Consider the following 20,410-nt stretch of genomic DNA (forward strand, 5'->3'; position numbering starts at 1 on the left):
CCCTCTGATCTGAGACTCGTAGCTGGTCCAGGAAGCTGCCCGCAAAAGAGGGGCGCCGGCCGCCTTGGCTTGGGAAATTTGCCTCTCCGAGACTCTCAGCCAGCCTGGGAAGGAGGGAGGGAGGAGCTCTGGCTGCCACAGCTACCGCGGCTCGGGGAATTGCGCGCCGCTCGGGGATCTGACCGCAGCAGAGTCTCGCAGTCAGACTAGCCAGTCCAGACTGGGGTATGCTGTGTGTCCATTCCCTGCCATGGCCCCAGGAGCTGTTCTGCACTGTTTCTGTTCACCTAGTAGTTGCTCTGGAGGAGGAACTAAGAAGCACGTACCTTGCTACGCCGCCATCTTGGCTCCTCTCCCCCATACATTTTGATATGTTGTGTTTTCATTTTCATTTGCCTCAAGATATTTACTGATTTCTCTTGTAATTTCCTCCTTGACCCACTGGTTGTTTAAGAGTGTGTTGTTGAGCCTCCACATATTTGTGAATTTTCTGGCAGTCTGCCTATTATTGATTTCCAACTTCATTCCTTTATGATCCAAGAAAGTGTTTTGGGGCGGGCCGCGGTGGCTCAGCGGGCAAAGTGCTTGCCTGCTATGCCGGAGGACCTCGGTTCGATTCCCGGCCCCAGCCCATGTAACGAAAACGGAGAAACAGAATACAATAAAAACAAGAAAATGTTTAAAAATGTTTCCCTTTCTTCCTTCCTTCCTTCCTTCTATCCTTCCTTCCTTCTCTCTGTCTTTCCTTTAAAAAAAAAAAAAAAAAAAAAAAAAAGAAAGTGTTTTGTACGATTTCAATCTTTTTAAATTTGTTGAGACTTGCTTTGTGACCAAGCATATGGTCTATCCTTGAGAATGATCCATGAGCACTTGAGAAAAAGGTGTATCCTGTTGTTGTGGGGTGTAATGTTCTATAAATGTCTGTTAAGTCTAGCTCATTTATTGTATTATTGAAATTTTCTGTGTCTTTATTGATCCTCTGTCTAGATGTTCTGTCCATTGATGAGAGTGGGGAATTGAAGTCTCCAACTATTATGGTAGATGTGTCTACTTCTCTTTTCAGTGTTTGCCTCATGTATTTTGGAGCATTCTGGTTCAGTTCATAAATACTTATAATTGTTATGTCTTTGTGCTGAATTGTTCCTTTTATTAGTACATAGCATCCTTCTTTGTCTCTTTTAACTGTTTTACATTTGAAGTCTAATTTGTTGGATATTAGTATAGCTACTCATGCTCTCTTCTGATTGTTATTTGCATGAAATATCTTTCCCCAACCTTTCACTTTCAACCTATGTTTATCTTTGGGTCTAAGATGTGTTTCCTGTAGACAGCATATAGATGGGTCCTTTTTAAAAATCCATTCTGCCAGTCTATTTCTTTTGATTTTGTAGTTTAATCCATTAACATTTAGTGTTATTTGTATGGGTAGAACTTTCTTCTACCATTTTGCCTTCTGGATTTTATATGTCATATCTAATTTTCCTTCTCTTTACGTTTACTCATGGTCTTCCTTTCTACACTCTTCTCCACACCTCTCTCTTTTGTCTTTTCCTATCTGTCTCTAGTGCTCCCTTTAGTATTTCTTGCAGAGCTGGTCTCTTGGTCACAAATTCTCTCATTGATTTTTCATCTGCAAATGTTTTACTTTCTCCCTCATTTTTGAAGGACAGTTTTGCTGGTTATAGAATTCTTGGTTGGCAGTGTTTCTCTTTTAGTAATTTAAATATATCATCCCACTGTCTTTTCGCCTCCATGGTTTCTGCTGAGAAATCTACACATAGTCTTATTGGGTTTCCCTTGTATGTGATGGATTGCACTTCTCTTGCTGCTTTCAAGATTCTCTCTTTCTCTTTGACCTCTGACATTCTAATTAATAAGTGTCTTGGAGTACATCTATTTGGATCAATTCTTTTTGGGGTATGCTGCAGTTCTTGGTTCTGTAATTTTAAGTCTTTCATAAGAGTTGGGAAATTTTCAGTGATAATTTCCTCCATTAATTTTTCTCCTCCTTTTCCCTTCTCTTCTCCTTCTGGGACACCCACAACACATATATTTGTGCACTTCATATTGTCATTTGATTCCCTGAATTCCTGCTCATATTTTTCCATTTTTTCCCCTATAGTTTCTGTTTCTTCTCGGATTTCAGATGTTCCGTCCTCCAGTTCACTAATCCTATCTTCTGCCTCTCGAAATCTACCATTGTAGGTTTCCATTGGTTTTTCATCTCTTTTACTGTGCCTTTCATTCCCATAAGTTCTGTGATTTGTTTTTTCAGACTTTCCATTTCTTTTTTTTGTTCATCTCTTGCCTTCTTTTTTTAAAAATGTATTTATTAATTAAAAAAATTAAGAACAAACAAATACCTTAACATATCATTCCATTCTACAATTTCTTGCCTTCTTTATATCCTCTCTCAATTCTTTGATTTGGTTTTTGATGAGGTTTTCCATGTCTGTTCATATATTCTGAATTAATTGTTTCAGCTCCTGTATCTCATTTGAATTGTTGGTTTGTTCCTTTGGCCCATATCTTCAGTTTTCCTGGTGTGATTTGTTATTTTTTGCTGGCATCTAGACATTTAATTACCTTAACTAGTTTATTCTGGAGATTGCTTTCACTTCTTTTACCAAGGGTTTTCTTGCTGGGTGATCTGTTCTTAGACCTTCAGTCCAGTTTTTTCTGGACCTCTAGCTTAGGTTTTGTTTAACAGAGGAGAATTTTTCAGTTCTTGTTGTCTTGTTTCTTGCCTTGCTTGTATTGTGCCTTTTTCCCCCCACATACTTAGGAGGGTCTACTTAGATATTATAGACCCCAGCCGGATTTTCCCAGACCAAACTGGCCTCCTATCAGGAGGAAAGAGCCACCTGTGTCAGTTTTCCCTGAGGGTGAGACCCAACAGGTTGAAAGACTTTCCTGTGAAGTCTCTGAGCTCTGTTTTTCTTATCCTGCTCAGTATGTGGTGCTTTTCTGCCTGCAGGTCCCACCAGCATGAGATGATGTGGTACCTTTAACTTTGGCAGACTCTCCCTGATGGGCGCATGGTGGAGACAGAGGAGAGGTTGTAGGCTGGTTTTAATGGCTTCAAATTACCAAGCCCTGGTGTCTGAGTTCCTTAAAGGAGGGATTCCACCTAAATTGGGCTTCACCCCTCTCCTGGGGAAGACACAGGCTCCAGACAAGCCCTCAAACGAACTTGTTTCTGCTTATGCCTGGGGCATTGCAGCCTGAGAAGTCCTGCCACTGAATCCAAAGGCAGTCAGGCCTTTGTAGAAACACAGCCACAAAAACGTGTTTCCTTTTTTTTTTTTTTTATCTTTTTCCATCATCAGCCCTGCCCCCTTAGTGCCGGGGCAAAAATGGGCAACCTCCACTCTGACTAGGTTCACTTGAGCTGGGGGCCTATTTTTAGTAGTCAGAATTTGTTAATTCTATAATTGGCATTTGGTTGGGCTCAGCCCCTGCTGCTGGTAATGTCTCTTTCCTTTCCCCTCTGGGAAGCAGCCTGTGGGGGAGGGGCGCTGCCTGCTGCAGCTTGGGGAACTCACGGTTCTGGGGTGGCTCGCAGCCAGTCCAGCTGGTCCAGACTGGGGTACACTGTGTGTCCAGTCACTGACGTGGCCCCAGGAGCTGTTCTGTACTGTTTCTGGTTATTTAGTAGTTATTCTGGAGGACAGACTAAAGCACGCAGATTGCTAAGCTGCCATCTTGGCCTGGATGTCCTCTATCCTATTTCTATGTCCTAATAAATTGTGTTCTTAACTGAAATTCTCCAAGTTCATTAATGTTAGTTCATATCAGTGAGACCATACAGTATTTGTCCTTTTGTTTCTGGCTAATCTCACTCAGCATAATATCCTTAGGGTCCATCCATGTTGTCACGTGCTTCATGACTTTATTTTGTCTTACAGCTGCATAGTATTCCATAGTATGTATATACCACAGCTTGTTTAGTCACTCGTCTGTTGATGGACACTTGGGCTGTTTCCATCTTTTGGCAATTGTAAATGATGCTGCTATAAACATTGGTATGCAAATGTCCATTTGTGTCATTGTCCTCATGTCCTCTGAATAGCAAGGGATTTGCTGGATGATTTGGGAATTCTATACTTAGCTTCCTGAGGAACTGCCAAACTGTCTTTCACAGCTGTTGTAAAATTTTACATTCCCACCAGCAGTGGATAAGTGTATCTCTTTCTCCACATCTTCTCCAGCACTTGTTTTCTGTTTTATTGATAATGCCAATTCTAGTGGGTGTGAGATGATAGATATCTCATTGTGGGTTTGATTTGCATTTTCCTAATAGCCAGGGAAGTTGAGCATCTTTTCATGTGCCTTTTATCCATTTGTATTTCCTCTTCTGAGAAGTGTCTGTTCATGTCTTTTGTCCTTTTTTAAATTGGGTTTTTGTCTTTTAGTTGTTGAGTTGAAGAATCTTTTTATATATTCTGGACACTAAACCCTTTTCTGATATATGGTTTCCAAATATTGTCTCCCATGGTGAAAGCCTGCCTTTTTACTATCTTGACAGTAAATAAATAATTTATTTATCTGTCTAAGTGCTTTATCCACTGATGTAATGGGGAATTGAAATCTCCAACTGTTATGGTAGAGGTGTCTATTTCTCTTTTCAGTGTTGTCATTGTTTGCCTCAGGTATTTTGGAGCACTCTACCTCAATGCATAAATATTTATGATTATTATGCCTTCTTGTTGGATTGCTCCTTTTATTAATACATAGTGCCCTTCTTTGTCTTTTAATTATTTTACATTTGAAGTCTAATTTATCAAATATTAGTATAGCTACTCCTGCTCTTTTCTGATTGTTGTTTGCATGAAATATCTTTTCCCAACCTTTCACTTTGAACCTATTTTTGTCCTTGGCTCTAAAATGAGTCTCTTGTAGACAACATATAGATGGGTCCTCTTTTTAAATTAATTCTGCCAGTCTATGTCTCTTGATTGGGGAGTTTAATTCATTAACATTTAGTATTTAGTGTTATTACTGTAAAGGCAGTAATTTCTTCTACCATTTTGCTTTTTGGATTTTATATGTCATATCTATTTTTATTGTCTTTTCCCCCTTACTGATAGTCTTTATGTTTCTCCATATCTCTCTCTCCTGCCTTTTCCTATCTGCCTGTAGTGTTCCCTTTAATATTTCTTGCAGAGCTGATCTCTTGGTCACAAATTCAGTGATTGTTTGTCTGAAAATGTTTTATTCTTCCCCTCATTTTTGAAAGACAATTTTTCTGGATATAGAATTCTTTGTTGGCAGTTGTTCTAGTTGTTAGCTGCCAGAATGCAACATACCAGAACTGGAATGGCTTTTAAAATGGGGAATTTAATAAGTTCCTAGTTTACAGTTTAAGACCATGGAAATATCCAAAAGCAAGTCTATAGAAATGTCCAGTCTAAGGCATCCAGGCATCCAGGGAAAGATACCTTGGTTCAAGAAGGTTGATGATGTTCAGGGTTTCTCTCTCCATTGTAAAGGCATGTGGTGAACAGGGTGACATCTACTAGTTTCCTCTCCAGGTCTCTTGCTTCATGAAGCTCCCCAGTGGCCTTCTCTTTCAGAGGTCACTGGCTGGTGGGCTCTGTGGTTCTCTTGTCATTCTGTTTGGTTCTACAGCTCTCTCCTCATTCTCAAAAGGAGCTCTCTCCAAGATGTCTCCTCTTTTAAAGGATTTCAGTAAACTAATCAAGATGCATGTAGAGTGGGTGGAGGCACGTCTCCATCTAGTCAAGTTTAAAACCCACAATTGCTTGAGTCACATCTCTGTGGAGATAACTTAATCAAGTTTCCAATTTACAGTACTGAATAGGGATTAGAAGAAATGGTTGCTCCCACAAGATTTATGAGGATTAAAATGTGGTTTTTTTAGTGTACATAAATCCTTTCAAACTAGCACAGCAGTTTTTCTCTTTTAGACTCTTAAATACATCACACCACTGCCTTCTCACCTCCATGGTTTCTGCTGAGAAATCCACACATAGCCTTATTAGGCTTCCTTTGTATGTGATGGATTGCTTTTTTTGCTGCCTTCAAAATTTTCTCTTTCTCTTTGACGTCTGACAATCTTATTAGCAAGTGTCTTGAAGTATGTCTATTTGGGATATGTTGCACTTCCTGGTTCTGTAATTTTATGTCTTTCATAAAAGATGGGAAATTTTGAGGGATAATTTCCTTCATTAGCCTTTTTTTAAAACTCTTTTTATTTTTTAAAACTCTTTGCATATATACAAAACAAAGAAATAAAAAAAGCAGTAGTTTTCAAAGCACTCTTCAAAAAGCGGTTACAGGATAGATCCCAGAGTTTGTCATGGGCTACCATACAATCCTCTCATATTTTTCCTTTTAGCTGCTCCAGAATATAAGAGGCTAGAGCACTTAAATACTTTTTTATCATTACAATCGACTTTTTTCCTTCTTTTTTTGTGAACAATAACATATATACAAAAATGCTATAAATTTCAAACAAAGCACAGCACCACAATTAGTTGTAGAACATATTTCAGACTTTGACACGGTTTACAATTTCACAATTTTAGGCTTTTACTTCTAGCTGCTCTATAATACTGGAGACTAAAAGAGATATCAATTCAATGATTCAGCATTCATATTCATTAAGTCCTATATTCTATGTATAATTCCACATCACCTTTGATCTTTCTATACCTCTCTTTGGGGTTGTTGGGCTATGGCAATTCTAAATTTTTGATATTTGAAGTGTCTGTCACTAATATGGGGTAGGGAGATGGAACTATCTGATGTTCTTCCTCCATTAGTCTTTTCCCTTCTCTTCTCCTTCTGGGACACCACAACATGTATATTTGTTTGCTTCATGTTGTCATTCAGTTCTCTGAGACCCTGCTCATATTTTTCCATTCTTTTCCCTATATTTGGTTTTGTTTGTCGGATTTCAGATGTCCAGTCCTCTAGTTTACTAATTCTTTCTTCTGCCTCTTCAAATCTATTGTTTTAGGTTTCCATTGGCTTTTTATTTCATCTATTCAATTGTGCCTTTCATTCCCATAAGGTCTTTGATTTGTTTTTCCAAACTTTCAATTTCTTCTTTTTGTTTGTCCAATGCCTTCTTTATACCCTCCTTCAACATGTTGATTTGATTTTTTAAAACCTTTTATTGTATAGTATAACATACATACAAAGCAAAAAAAAAAAAAAGAAAGAAAAAATAGTAGTTTTCAAAGCACTCTTCAATAAGTAGTTACAAAAAAGAACCCAGAGTTTGTCATGGGCTACCATATCATCATCTCAGACTTTTCCTTCTAACTGCTTGAGAACATTGAATGCTAGAAGGAATAAATATATATATTTTTTTATCATCACAATCACCTTTTTTCTTTTTTGTGAAAAATAATGTATATACAAAAAAGCAATAAATTTCAAAGCATATAGCAACAATTAGTTGTGGAACAGATTTCAGAGTTTGGTATGAGTTACAATTCCATGATTTCAGATTTTTACTTCTAGCTGCTTCAAGAAACTGGAGACTAAAGGAAATATCAACATAATGATTCAGCAATCGTATTTGTTTTTTAAACCCTACCTTCTCTGTATAACTGCACCATCACCTTTGGTCTTTCTTCCAATCTTTAGGGGGATTTGGGCTATGGCCATTCTAACTCTTTCATGTTGGAAGGGGCTGTCAATATTATGGGGGGGGGGACATGGAACTAGTTGATGTTCTGGAGAGGCTAGCCCCTCTAGGTTTTAGGACTTACCTGGTCCAGGGACCCATCTGGAGGAGGTAGGTTTCTGGAAAGTTGCCCTAGTGCATGGAACCTTTGTAGAATCTTATATATGGCCCTAGGTGTTCTTTAGGATTGGCTGGAATGGCTTTGGTTGGGGTTTGGCAAGTTATGATGGGTAACAATGTCTAACTGAAGCTTGCATAAGAGGGACCTCCAGAGTAACCTCTCGACTCTATTTGAACTCTCTTAGCCACTGATACCTTATTTGTTGCACTTCCCCCACAAGTTTTTGATCAGGAAGGAATTGTTGATCCCATGGTGCCAGGGCTGGACTCATCCCTGAGAGTCATCTCCGATGCCATCAGGGAGACTTCATCCCTGATGTCATGTCCCATGTAGGGGGGAGGGCAATGATTTCACTTGCAGAGTTGGGCTTAGAGAGAGTGAGGCCACATCTGAGCAGCAAAAGAGGTCCTCTGGAAGTAACTTTTAGGCATGCCTATAGGTAGGCTAAGCTTCTCTGCTACCTACATAAGCTTCACAAGAGCAAGCCTCAAGATCAAGGGCTTGGCCTCTTGATTTGGGTGTCCCTAATATTTGACACTGTGTTAGGAATTTTCTGGGTGATAAAGTTTAATAGTTCCATATATTTTCTCCCATCCTCAAGGGACTTTGCCAATACTTTTTAATGATCTGCCTAGTATACTCTGGATGTATCCAGGCATTATATTCATCTATACAGGATTAAAGACCCTCATTCTTACTCTGGCCTCCCCATGTTTGGATTGTTTAAATGAGCTATCCAGATAGATTGAGTTAGATTATGTGCTACAGAAAATTTAGTTTCAGCACAAAACAAACCTTTCTTCCTTTGGTTTCAAAGAGTACCTTTGGTCTCAAAGAGTAGGTGAGGTTCTGAAATATAGACAATGCCTTCCTTACCCCTGTGTTCTAAATTAACTTAACCCTGACCTGATCGGTTTTGTTCTTGTCTCTATATACCAGGTTATACATATATAAAAGAGCCTCTCAAAATCCAGAAATAATTACCACTCTGGACTAAAGGTGACTGCTAAAAGAGCTGACAATGTAGGCCCCTATTTTCTTATAAGCAGTTTCTAAAGGAGACCATATAATAATTGCTCTTTTGTTTCTGGCTCATTTTGCCTCAAGCAAATTTTCCTTGATTTGATTTCTGATGAGATTTTTCCATGTCTTTTTGAACATCCTGAATTAGTTCTTTTATCTCCTTTATCTCATTTGAATTGTTGCTTGTTCCTTTGGGCCTTATCTTTGATTTTCACAGTATGACTGTGCTGGTTTGAAAGTATGTAAATCCCCTAGAAAAGCCATGTTTTAATCCTAATCCCATTTTGTAAAGGCAGCTTTTTCTTCTAATCCCGGTTCAGTACTGTATGTTTGAAACTTTAATTAGATCATCTCCTTGGAGATGTAACTCCATCAAGAGTGATTGTTATATTGGATTAGGTGGAGATGTGTCTCCACCCATTCTGGATGGGTCTTGATTATTTTACTGGAATCCTATAAAACAGAACAAGAGAGAAAGCCAGGAGATTCTGAGAGGGCAGAACGATGTAGCCATGAGAAGCAGAGAGTCCACCAGCCAGCAACCTTTGGAGATGAAGAAGGAAAACACCCTTGGGGGAGCTTCATGAAACAGGAAGCCAGGAGAGAAAGCTAGCAGATGATGCTGTATTTGCCATGTGTCTTTCCAGCTGAGGGAGAAACCCTGACCGTGTTCGCCATGTGCCTTCTTATTTGAGAGAGAAACCCTGAACTTCATTGGCCTTCTTGAACCAAGGTCTCTTTCCCTGGATGCCTTTGATTGGACATTTCTATAGACTTGTTTTAATTGGGACATTTTCTCAGCCTTAGAACTGTAAACTAGCAGCTTATTAAAATTCCCTTTTTAAAAGCTATTCTGTTTCTGGTATATTGCATTCCGGCAGCTAGCAAACTAAAACAGACTTGTTATTTTTTGCTGGCATCTAGGCATTTGATTTCCTTCATTTATTTATTCTGGAGGTTGTTTTCATTCTTTTACCTAGGATTTTCCTGCTGGATGTTCTCTATCTGTTCTTTGGCATTCAGTTCAAATTATTCTAGACCTAGCATAGGTTCTGTTTAACTGGTCAGAATTTTTCAGTTCTTGTCTTTCTGTTTCTTGCTCTGCCTATAAGGAGACTTTTTTTTGGGGGGGGGGAGGCTCTTCTCAGATATTATAGACTCCAGTCAGATTTTCCCAGTCTGGACTGGCCCTCGTCTCAGGAGTAAAGATTCTCCGGCATCACTTTTCCCTGAGGATGAGACCCAGCAGGTTGTCAGACTTTCTTAAAAAGCCTCTAGGCTCTGCTTCTCCTATCCTGCCCAGTATGTGGCTCTTGCCTGCCTGTGGCTTCCCACCACAGTATAGTTATGTGGTGCCTTTAACTTCAGCAGACTCTCTAGGCCAGGGGTGTGGTTGAGACGGAGGTGGGTTGTAGTTTGGCCTTAGCTGCTTCAGTTTTCTGGTCCCTGGGGCCTGAATTACTTGAGAAGGGACTTCACTTGAGTTGGGCCCCCCCTTTCTCTTGGGGAAGGTACAGCCTTTTAAGGAATGAACTCCTTTCGCCTGACTAGTTACTTTGTCTCTCAGATAAAATTAATTCTGCTCTTGCCTGGGGGCAGTGCTGGAGAGAAGCTTTCCAGTTCTATCTAATGAGCTGTAAGGGTCTCCTGTTCCTCGGATTTGTCCATCAAGAGTTTGAATTGATGTGTGACTCTATGTATCTCCATGCTGCATATGCCCCCCTTTTTCTAGGGTCCAGCCCTTTTCTCAAGTATTTTGTGCTTTCTGACTCAAAAAGCTTCTTTTCTTTTCCATCAGTCCTGCCCCATTTCTGCTGACTCAAAAGCTCCGAGTACCTATTTTCAGTAGTCAGAATGTGTTAATTAATTGCACAATTGGAGCTTGGTTGAGCTAAGCCCTTGCTGCTAGTAAAGTCTGTTTGCTTTCCCCTGGGGGAGCTACCCTGCTATGCCTGTGGGGAAGGGCACCAGCCCCCATGGCGTGGGGGACTTACAGCTCTGTGTGGGGTCTCAGCCAGTCCAGCTTGTCCAGACTGGGGTACGCTGTGTGTCCAGTCCCTGAACTTGTGGTCCCAGAAATTGTCCTGTACTGTTCCTGGCAATTTACTAGCTGCTCTGGAGGATGAACTAAATTCCATCCCTCACCAAGCCACCAGCTTGCCTCACTACCTCTATGATTTTTTGCACTCCTTTCATTGTCTCTAGTTACTTTTGCCTGGAGAGCAAATTCTGGCAGGAGGGTGACCCAGAATTTCCCAGATAAAACAGGTCCAGGGAACCATAAAGGAGGTGCAAACAGGCTCAAAAGTGCACCAGGAAGGGGGACCAAGAAGGAGGCCAAAGGTGTATTTGATGACTCCCCGACGCTGCGCATTCCCGGTCTGTCCAGCAGATGGCGCCCTTCAGCAAACTTTCCCGTTGGTCCTAGGGAGGCCCCGTGTCTTTACACTCCTGTGGTCGATGCCCCCTTTGGGGGCAGTGTTAAAACAATAGCTCCTGTCACAGGTGCCCAGTGTGGGCGGAAACAGTAACTTAGAGCCAGGACCCAGCAATCTGAATTTGCTAATCAAAAGCTATGATCAGTGATCAGCCGTGCCCACCCCTGTTCTTGGGGAAGAGATTTTTTACACCTCTTTGTGATGGCAGAAGCTGGCCAGGGTCTGGATGCCGAGACAGCCCACCTCGAGAGTGGGGCAAGGGCGCTGGCTGCCTCTGCCGCGTGTGCCGGGCTCATACTTCTTCACCGCAGTTCATCAGCCTCTTCCTACTGGTCTTTCCTGGATGCTGTATGGGGCTCTTCTGGCTTCCAGAGCTCCAGAACAGTTGTTTCAGGCAGGTCCTGCCTGTTTAATCAGGTGTTTTAGTGGAAGGACTGAATCTTGCAGCTTCCTATTCCACCATTTTCCCTGAAATCTTCCTCTACAGCTTTTTTTTCCCCCTCTTTTCTTTCTTTTTTTTGGCATGGGCAGGCTCCAGAAATCAAAGCTGGGTCTCTGGCATGGCAGGCGAGAATTCTGCCACTGAGCCACCATTGTACCGCCCTACAACTTATTTTTTAATTTGATGCTGTATTTTATGTATCTTCGAGGATATGAGCACATACATTTCTTTTCTTTTTTGCTGTGGCTTCGTTTCTCTGCCCCATATAGTATTCCATTAAATGGCTCTAGTCTTATGTATCCTGCCCATTCCTGGTGGAATTTGAAGTTGTTTCCAATTCTTCTCTGTTACAGTTCTGCAATGGACATCTTTGTAGGTGCGTCTTGATGCGTATGTGTGAGCACTGCTGTAGTCTGAATTTCAAGAGGTAGAATTGTTGGGTTCAAGGTATGCATTTAAGCGTTTCTGATAGATATTTTCAAGTTTCCCACCAAAAGGGTTATAATAATGTGCTGTCCCACTGACAGAAAGTGAGAGGGGTCTGCTTGTCCACTTGCTGGCTCATTTCGGAAAGAATCAGAACACAGACCATGAAAAGCTGCAAACTTTTTGGCCAGTTGCACCTTCTCAGGGCATTCTAATGCTTGCCAAGAACCAGCAGGAGAAGCTTTATTCCAGATTCTTTACAAAAGCTAGCTATTCTGATGGCACAAAATTATGCAGAAGCAGCTTCCTGGGTGTCAAAAACTTGAACTTTTAAAGTTTTAAAGATAGTCTTGTTTTTATAGAATGAAATTTGGATTAAATATTTATGGAGCTCCAGAGGCATCTCCTCCTGGCATGAAAAACACCAACCTAGCAGGCCACATTTAAGTTCAAGGGCAGGCCACAGAGGCCCCTTGGGCTCTGGGCTCTGGCTGAAGCCCCAACCTCACCTTCAGCCTCCTTCCCCCTAGCCAACCCATGTTGTACTTCTTCGCTCATTGAGGTTTTCACTAAGCTGCTTCCCTTGTGTTCTAGTTTGCTAGCTGCCGGAATGCAACACACCAGAGATGGATTGACTTTTAATAAAAGGGGATTTATTTTGTTGGTTCTTCAGAGGAAAGGCAGCTAACTTTCCACTGAGGTTCTTTCTTACGTGGAGGGCACAAGATGGTCTCTGCTGGTCTTCTCTCCAGACCCCTGGGTTCCAACAACTTTCCCCGGGGTGACTTCTTTCTGCATCTCCAAAGGCCTGGGCTGAGCTGCTAGTGCTGAGATGAGGAATGCCGAGCTGCTTAGGCTGTGCTACATTGTGTTCTCTCATTTAAGCACCAGCCAATTAAGTCAAACATCACTCATTGCAGCAGACACGCCTCCTAGTTGACTGCAGATGTATTTAGCAACAGATGAGGTTCACGTACCGTTGGCTTATGTCCACAGCAACAAGACTAGGTATGCTCACCTGGCCAAGTTGACAACTGAATCTAACTAACACACCTTGTCTGGAATGCCTTATCTGTCTGCCTGCTTCGCACCTGCCTGAATCAACTGAGGGGCCTTACTCAAACATCCCCAGGTTGAATTTATTTCTGCTTCCTTTGTGTATTTCAGAACCTTGTTCATGAGAATATTATTACACAAATCACATTGCACTTTTTGTTTTTTGTTTTTTTAAATCTACCTCTTACTCAAGGCCAGGATGAGTGAGGAATCATAGGCAAAAAATGTAAGGAGACAGTCTTTCTCAGAAACACACCCTAAAATATTGCACCCCACGTGTTTCACTTGCCTTATCTTGGTGGAGATGCTGCTATTCCGCTGTCTAGGAGGACCAGACCTGTTCTTAAACCCCAAGCCCCCTGAGCAATATGGGGTGCAGCCTCCCCCAGGCTCTTTCTTGAGTCCAGGGAGCTGTTGAGAAGGGTCTGCTTTTCCACGTGAAGCTAAAACAAGCCTCCTTAAACTTGTATCTTCTAGGTCATAAAGGAAAATATACAAGTTTGATTGAAAAATATAGAAAACATTCTAAATTCGAGAAACCGTCTTCGAAGTTTCGCCGTTTCTACCACATCGAATATTTCTTTCTGCCTGATGACCAAGAACCGAAACAAGTTGACATGGTGGTGTTTCCAGCGGTGGCCAAAGTGTTCTTGGAGTCAGGAATAAAGGTAGGTGTGTGTGTGTGTGTGTGTGTGTGTGTGGTTTTGCAGATAGCCTATCTCTGGCTACTGAAACTGTGGTCCGTGGGCAGCCGCATCGACATTTCCTAGGAGCATGTTAGAAATGTAGGATCTTGGGCCCCAGCTCACACACACAATGAGAGCCTGCACTGACATAGTACTAATTCACAGGACTTTTTATTTAGATATTTTACCCAGTAATTAATTTCTTAGGTGTTTCAAAAAGTTTTGTAACTCTTGAGGTTCCTTCCTTCCTCTCCCTCTCCCCACCTCTCCTCCTTGCTTCCCCCCTCTCACCCCCCCTTTCTTTCTCTCCCTCCCTCTCCTTTCTCTCCCTTCTCTCATCTCCCTTCCCCTCTCCCTTCCTTGGCGTGTTTGTGTGTGTGTGTATGCATTCTCCTGGCAGTAGTTCAGCTCTGGGGTAGTGCTTGGACGCAATTGGAGATGACCCTATTTGCAGGTAACTGCTCCAATTTTACTTTTTCCAAAGGACCTGTAGGTTTGGTGGGGTCTAGTCTATAACAACCCATTTCCCAGTCTGAGTTTGGAGCCAGAAGAGAGCCCGATGAAGAAAAGATGGAGGGGGTCACGGAGACAGAGAGCAGGGCACCACCCTGACTGCCGAGCGGGGCAAGGCTGGCTGGCATCATTTAGCCCTGCAGGTGACCTGGTGTGCCAGGTCTCGCCCTTCTGAGTTAGAGCAGGCGCTGTCCCTCAGCATCTGCTGGCCGGGCCCCTCTTGCTGGGGGGAGAGCAGATGCCTGCAGACAACCTGTGCAGGCCCAGCCCAGCTGAGTGTGGCATGTCCAGCCCTTCCTGCAGACCCCCCAGCCAGTTCAGTCACTCCTCTTCTTGTGAGGGAGGCAAAAGGCCATGGGATTAATGTGGCTGAGGCCCCTTCCCATGGCAAACAAAAGTCCCCCCCACCCCCACCCCACCCCTGCCACACAGCCATTCATAGAACTTTGAGGGTCTCAGAGGCTCCATCTGGGGGCCATGGGGTAGGGTGGGGGTGGGGCACACCAGTCTGGCATCAGGCTTGGGTGCTGGGGTTGGCTGTGTGGCTACAAGCAAGTCTCCTTCTTGGGGTTCTGAGCACAGGGAGTGCTTGGCAGGTAGAAGCCATTCTGTAGATGTTTGTTGATTGACTATGTGTGCTTGCCAGGCTCAGCAATAGGTCGGCATGCCAAGGTAAACTTCCCTGATTCCTGGTGGGGAGACAGAGACTCAGCAGAAGTGGATGGTGGGATGAGACTGGGGATGGGAACTACCACTCAAATAGTAATGCATGACTGCCCCTGAGGCATAGTCGACACCTGAAGGAATGAAAGACGGAAGGAAAGACAGGTCATGGGTGGTTGGAGTTCCTTCAGAGACTGGAGTTGAAAGTCACTGGCTAAGTAGCTGAAGGCTCCCCTGTGTCCCACCTGCCCTTCTGGGCCCCTTCTTGGTGCAACCCCAACCTGGGCCCTTCCTGGCACCCTGTTTCTGCCAGCTTCTCCCACCTTCTGCCTCACCTCTGTCCACACCTACCTTCCAGGCCTTTCTGCGGATTCTGGGGAAAGCCAAGCCTCTCCCACAGCCTGGCCAGCCCGTGCACCAGTCCCCCTCCAGCCTGGCTTCATGCTGTAGGCTCAGGAGTCAGGCAGGCCGAGCTGCAAAGCTCTTAACCCCTCTGAGCCTCAGTTTCCTCATGTGTAAAACCGATGACGACGACACCTTCCTTGCAGGATCCTTGTAAATAATACATTAAATTAAAAATACAATGTGCAGTGGTAGCCATAAAAACAGCTAATACAAGGATTGTCTAAGGACAACAGAAATCAGTAACTGTCAAGTTCAGCAGACATGGTGCATCATCTTATCTGCTGCTTGGTTTTGGCCCCCTGCCCTGCAAAGTCTCCCCCTGTCCTCTGGCAGGAGCAGCCGGCCTGTCCTCTCTGCTGCTCTCCCATGTCCACCAAAGAAGCTTCCTTATAGGCACAAGCCACCCCTGCATCAGGCACCTTCCTTAGGACCTGAGAGCTCCTCAGCTTTGCCCTTAGGCCCAGCCTCTGCTCATTTCCCCCCTTGCTGCTCTCCGCATAGAAGCCCGAGGTCGGTGTGGGGCCACGCGTGAGCGTTTGGCTTTGCCTTGGGCTCCACGGGAGCCGTGGGAGCCGTGGTGGAGAAAGGACAACCGAGGACCACCCGTGGGCAGGCAGGTCGGTCGGGCACGGGATGTCAGTGGGGAAGAGGCTGTTCCATTCGCCCCTGACCCTTAGAAACGCCACGGCGGGGACCGCAGGGCCCTCTGTCATTCCACAGCTGAAGTCCCTTGATGTCGTTTCACACAGACGGTGAAGCCGTGGCACGAGGGTGACAAAATCTGGGTGTCATGGACCCAGACGTTTAACATCAGCGTGACAAAGGAATTACTAAAGAAAATGAATTTCCACAAAATAACCTTGAGGCTCTGGGACGCAAAAGAGACAGTTTCAAGAAAAGTCCGGTATTATCGATTAAAGGGTTCCAGCCATTTGGATGATATCGACTCTTTTGGTAAGTCAGGCAGTCCAGCTGTATTTGACGTGTGTCTAGAGGCTTGTGTCTTCTCGCCTGTGGCAGAATGAAAGCCAGCTTGTCCTCATTTCCGTCATCTAATTTTCACGGGGGTTCTCCTGCATCTCTGGGTCGGAGGCCCGTCGTGGGCCTTGCGGCCGAGCGCGGGGCGGGGTGATGGTGGCGGTGGGCGGGGCAGCCTCTGCCTCCTCCACCTTCCAGGGCCTCTGGCCCAGGACAGGGCTGGGGAGGGAACCACCACCGTTCTGTCTCTCTGGGTGAACACTGGGTGTTCGCTGGGGGAAAAAAAATTAGAGGATGCTGTTTTAGTTTGCTAAAGCTGCCAGAATGCAACACTCCCAGAGATGGATTGGCTTCTAATAAGGGATTTATTTAGTTAAAAACGTATAGTTCTTTAGAGGAAAAGCAACTAACTTTCATCTGAGTTTCTCTGTTACATGGGAAGGCACAGGGTAATCTCTGCTGGCCTTCTCTCCTGGCTTCTGGGTTCCAATAGCTTTCCCTGGGGTGATTCCTTTCTGCATCTCCAAACGTCTGGGCTGAACTGTGAGTGCTGAGATGAGGTGTGCTGAGCTGCTTGGGCTGTGCTGTATTGAGCTCCCTTCTGATCTCTTTTTTAAGTCTCCAATTAAACCCCCCTCATTGTGAGTTATTAAATTAAACTCCCCTTAGCCAACTGCAAACATAATCAGCCATGGAATAATTTCGCATACTCATTTAAGTCCCCAGGAATATAAGAACAGGGCATCACCACCTGGCCAAGTTGATATCTTTTGCCAGTTTGAATCTATTATGTACCCTAGAAAAGCCTTTCCTTTAATCCTCATTGACTATTGCTGGGTAGAATCTTTTTGTTTCCATGGAGTTGTGACCCACCCAATTGTTGGGGGGAACCTTTGATTACATGGTTTCCATGGAGCTATGTCTATACCCATTCAAGGTGGGATTGGTTACTGGAGCCCTTTAAGAGGGAATCATTTTTGGAAAAAGCTCTAGAGTAACCAGTACAACAGAGCCCACACATCCAGAGACCTTTGGGGGAGAAGGAAAACACCCCTGGGGAAGCCTTATGAAATGACAAGAGAAAGTTAGCAGTCATCACCATGTGCCCTCCCAGCTGAGAGAGAAACTCCAAACTTCATCAGCCTTTTCTTTGGAATTAAGGTATCTTTTACTTGATGCCTTAATTTGGACATTTTCTTGGCCTTAGAACTGTAAACTTGCAACTTAATAAATTCCCTTTTCAGGCTGTTTAGTTTCTGGTATATCATATTCTAGCAGTTTTACAAACTAAAACAGATTTTGGTACCGGAGAAGTGGGGTGCTACTGCAGTTTGCAAATACCAAGCATGTTGGAACAGTTTTTTAAATGGATAAGGGGAAGGTTCTGGAGGAGTTGTGAGAAGCTTGATAGAGAAGGCCTAGAACGCTTTGAAGAGACTGTTGGTAGAAATGTGGACTCTAAAGATACTTCTGATAAGGCCTTAGACAGAATGCGCATGGTATTACAAACTGGAAGGAAGGTGACTCTTGTTTTAAAGTGGCAAAGAATTTGGCAGAATTGACTGACTTTGGATGGAAGGCAGCTTTTAAAAGCCATGAACTTGGATATTTAGCAGAAGAGATTTCCATGTTAAATATGGAAAGTGCAGCCTGTTTTCTCCTTGCAGCTTATAGTGAAATGTGACAGGAAAGAGATAAGCTGAGAACTGAACTCTTGGGTAAAAAGAAACAAGGAACTGAAGGTCTGGAAAATTCTGGGCTTCCAGGAAGGGACACCCCAGAAAATAGTGCTCCATGTGAGGATTTAACCAAATGTGGAACCAGTCAGTCATTTCAGAGAAAGCCAGGATTGGAGATAGAGTTATCCAGGTAAGAGTTGTGAAAATCTGATGGGCATGATCCCAGCGTATTGCATAGAAAACCAACAAGAGTTTTGTGGGATCAGTATAAACAGAACCCACTGCCAGTCTGAACTAAAAGGGACAGAAAAGGGACAGGTTAGAGGGAAAATAACTTCAGAGGCAGAACCAGAGAAGCTAAGTTCTAAAGTCAAGAAACCTCAGGCCAGGAGAGTGGACCCACACAAGCATTGGGAGAGGGTGAGTTTGCCCTGAGGACAGAGGGTGGGTCTTCCACCTCCATGCTCTGGAAGAGTTGTGCCCCCTCAGGCCTTGGCGAGGTTGGAGTACATTCCTTGGGGATTGGGGAGAGCCTTGCTGCCACCCCATTTTTCTGCAGGGGTTAAGCATGTGCCCTGGAGATGGCAGAGAGCCTGGGTGCAGCCCCAATGTTTGGAGAGGGTGAAGCCAAGAGAATGGTGGTCTCCCCAATGTCCCTCAAGGTTGCATTCAGAGAGAGGCAGGCCACTGCTTAGGTCCTTTGAAAGGGTGGGACTGTCGCTTTCTAAAGTCCCAAGGATAAATGACTATCAGACTTTGAAATCTAATGGCATTTGTCCTGCAGGTTTTAGGAACGGTATGGGTCTGATGACTCCTGTGTTCCTTCTAATTCCTCTCTATTAAAATGAAAATGTGTATCCTATGACTGGTCCTCCTTTGTATACTGGCAGCAGGTAACTAGTTCTGAGTTTTACAGGTCCAGAGATAGAGGAAAATTTTGCTTTTGGACAGACCAAAGTAGCAAACTTTGATGAGATTTTGTACTGTTTCTGACTTTGTTTTGTATTTGTATTGCTACTGAAATGGTTTAAGGCTTTTTAGTATTGTTATGGAATGAATGTATTTTGCTTTTGGAAAGAAGATGTCTTTTGGGGGTCCAAAGGGTGGAATTTGCCAGTTTGAAGCTGTTATATACCCCAGAAAAGCCATGTCCTTTAGTCCTCATTCAGTATTGCCAGGTGGAATCTTTTTTACTTTCCCCATAGAGATGTTACCCACCCAATTGTGGGTGTTAACTTTTAATTTGATTGTTTCCATGGAGGTGTGTCTCTACCCATTCAAGGTGGGGTTGCTTCCTGGAGCCCTTTAAGAGGGAACCATTTTGGAAAATGCTCTAGAGCCACCAGAACCAACAGCCTACACAGGGACCTTTGGAGCAGAAGGAAAACGCACCCTGGGAAGCCTTATGAAATGAGGAGAGAAAGCTAGCAGACATCACCATGTGCCCTCCCAGCTGAGAGAGAAACTCCGAACTTCATTAGCCCTTTCTTTGGAGTTAAAGTATCTTTCCCTCAATGCCTTAATTTGGACATTTTCATGGCCTTAGAACTTTAAACTTGCAACTTAATAAATTCCCTTTTTAAAAGACATTCATGGGCAGGTGATGGTGGCACAGTGGCTGAGTTCTCATCTGCCATGCCAGAGACCTGGGTTTGATTCCCCGTGCCTGCCCATGGGAAAGAAAAAGAAAAGCCTTTCATTTCTGGTATATCGCATTCTTTCAGCTTTTACAAACTAGAACACACCCAAACCTAACCACCACAGATGTTAAGAAATGGAGAAGAAAACTTAAAAATCCCACCACCCTTGCAGCCACTTTGGAAGTCAGTTTGGCGGTTCCTCAAAAAGTTATACAAAGATCTACCATGTGACCCGGCAAGCCCATTCCTAGGTATATGCCCAAGAGAACTGAAAGCAGAGACTCACACAGAACCTTGTATACTGATGTTCACAACAGTATTATTCACAATAGCCAAAAGGTAGAAGTGTCCATCGACAAATGAATGGATAGACAAAATGAGGTCTAGCCATAATGGAATATTACTCAGCCGTAGAAAGAAATGAGGTTCTGATGCATGTTACAACATGAATGAACCTTGAAGACATCATGTTGAGTGAAATGAGCCAGGCATAAAAGGGCAAAAAATTGTATAATACCACTTGTATGAAATATCTAGAAAAGTACATTCAAAGAAACAGAAAGTAGGTTAGAGGTTACCAGGGACTGTAGGAAGGCAGAAGGAGCACCCTATTGCTTAATGGGTGCAGAGTTTCTGACTGGGGTGATGGAAAAGATTTGGTGATGGATGGTGGCAAAGAT

At 43.5% G+C, this 20,410-nt stretch overlaps 1 protein-coding gene across 10 annotated transcripts in view; it reads left to right on the plus strand.

Annotated features, from left to right (window-relative positions):
* The window catches only part of CFAP92 (cilia and flagella associated protein 92 (putative)), a 226,504-nt gene that overhangs the window by 30,644 nt on the left and 175,450 nt on the right, over positions 1-20,410 (plus strand). For 9 of the 10 annotated variants that reach the window (XM_077116383.1, XM_077116381.1, XM_077116390.1 and 6 more), the window contains 2 exons: positions 13,644-13,834; positions 16,183-16,387. In XM_077116383.1, coding sequence (XP_076972498.1) covers positions 13,644-13,834; positions 16,183-16,387 — 396 coding nt within the window. Of the gene's footprint in view, positions 1-13,643; positions 13,835-14,872; positions 15,038-16,182; positions 16,388-20,410 lie in introns of those variants that run through there. The other variant, XM_077116389.1, reaches the window with a different exon arrangement.

Source organism: Tamandua tetradactyla, chromosome 9, assembly GCF_023851605.1.
Source record: "Tamandua tetradactyla isolate mTamTet1 chromosome 9, mTamTet1.pri, whole genome shotgun sequence".
Classification (NCBI taxonomy): domain Eukaryota; kingdom Metazoa; phylum Chordata; class Mammalia; order Pilosa; family Myrmecophagidae; genus Tamandua; species Tamandua tetradactyla.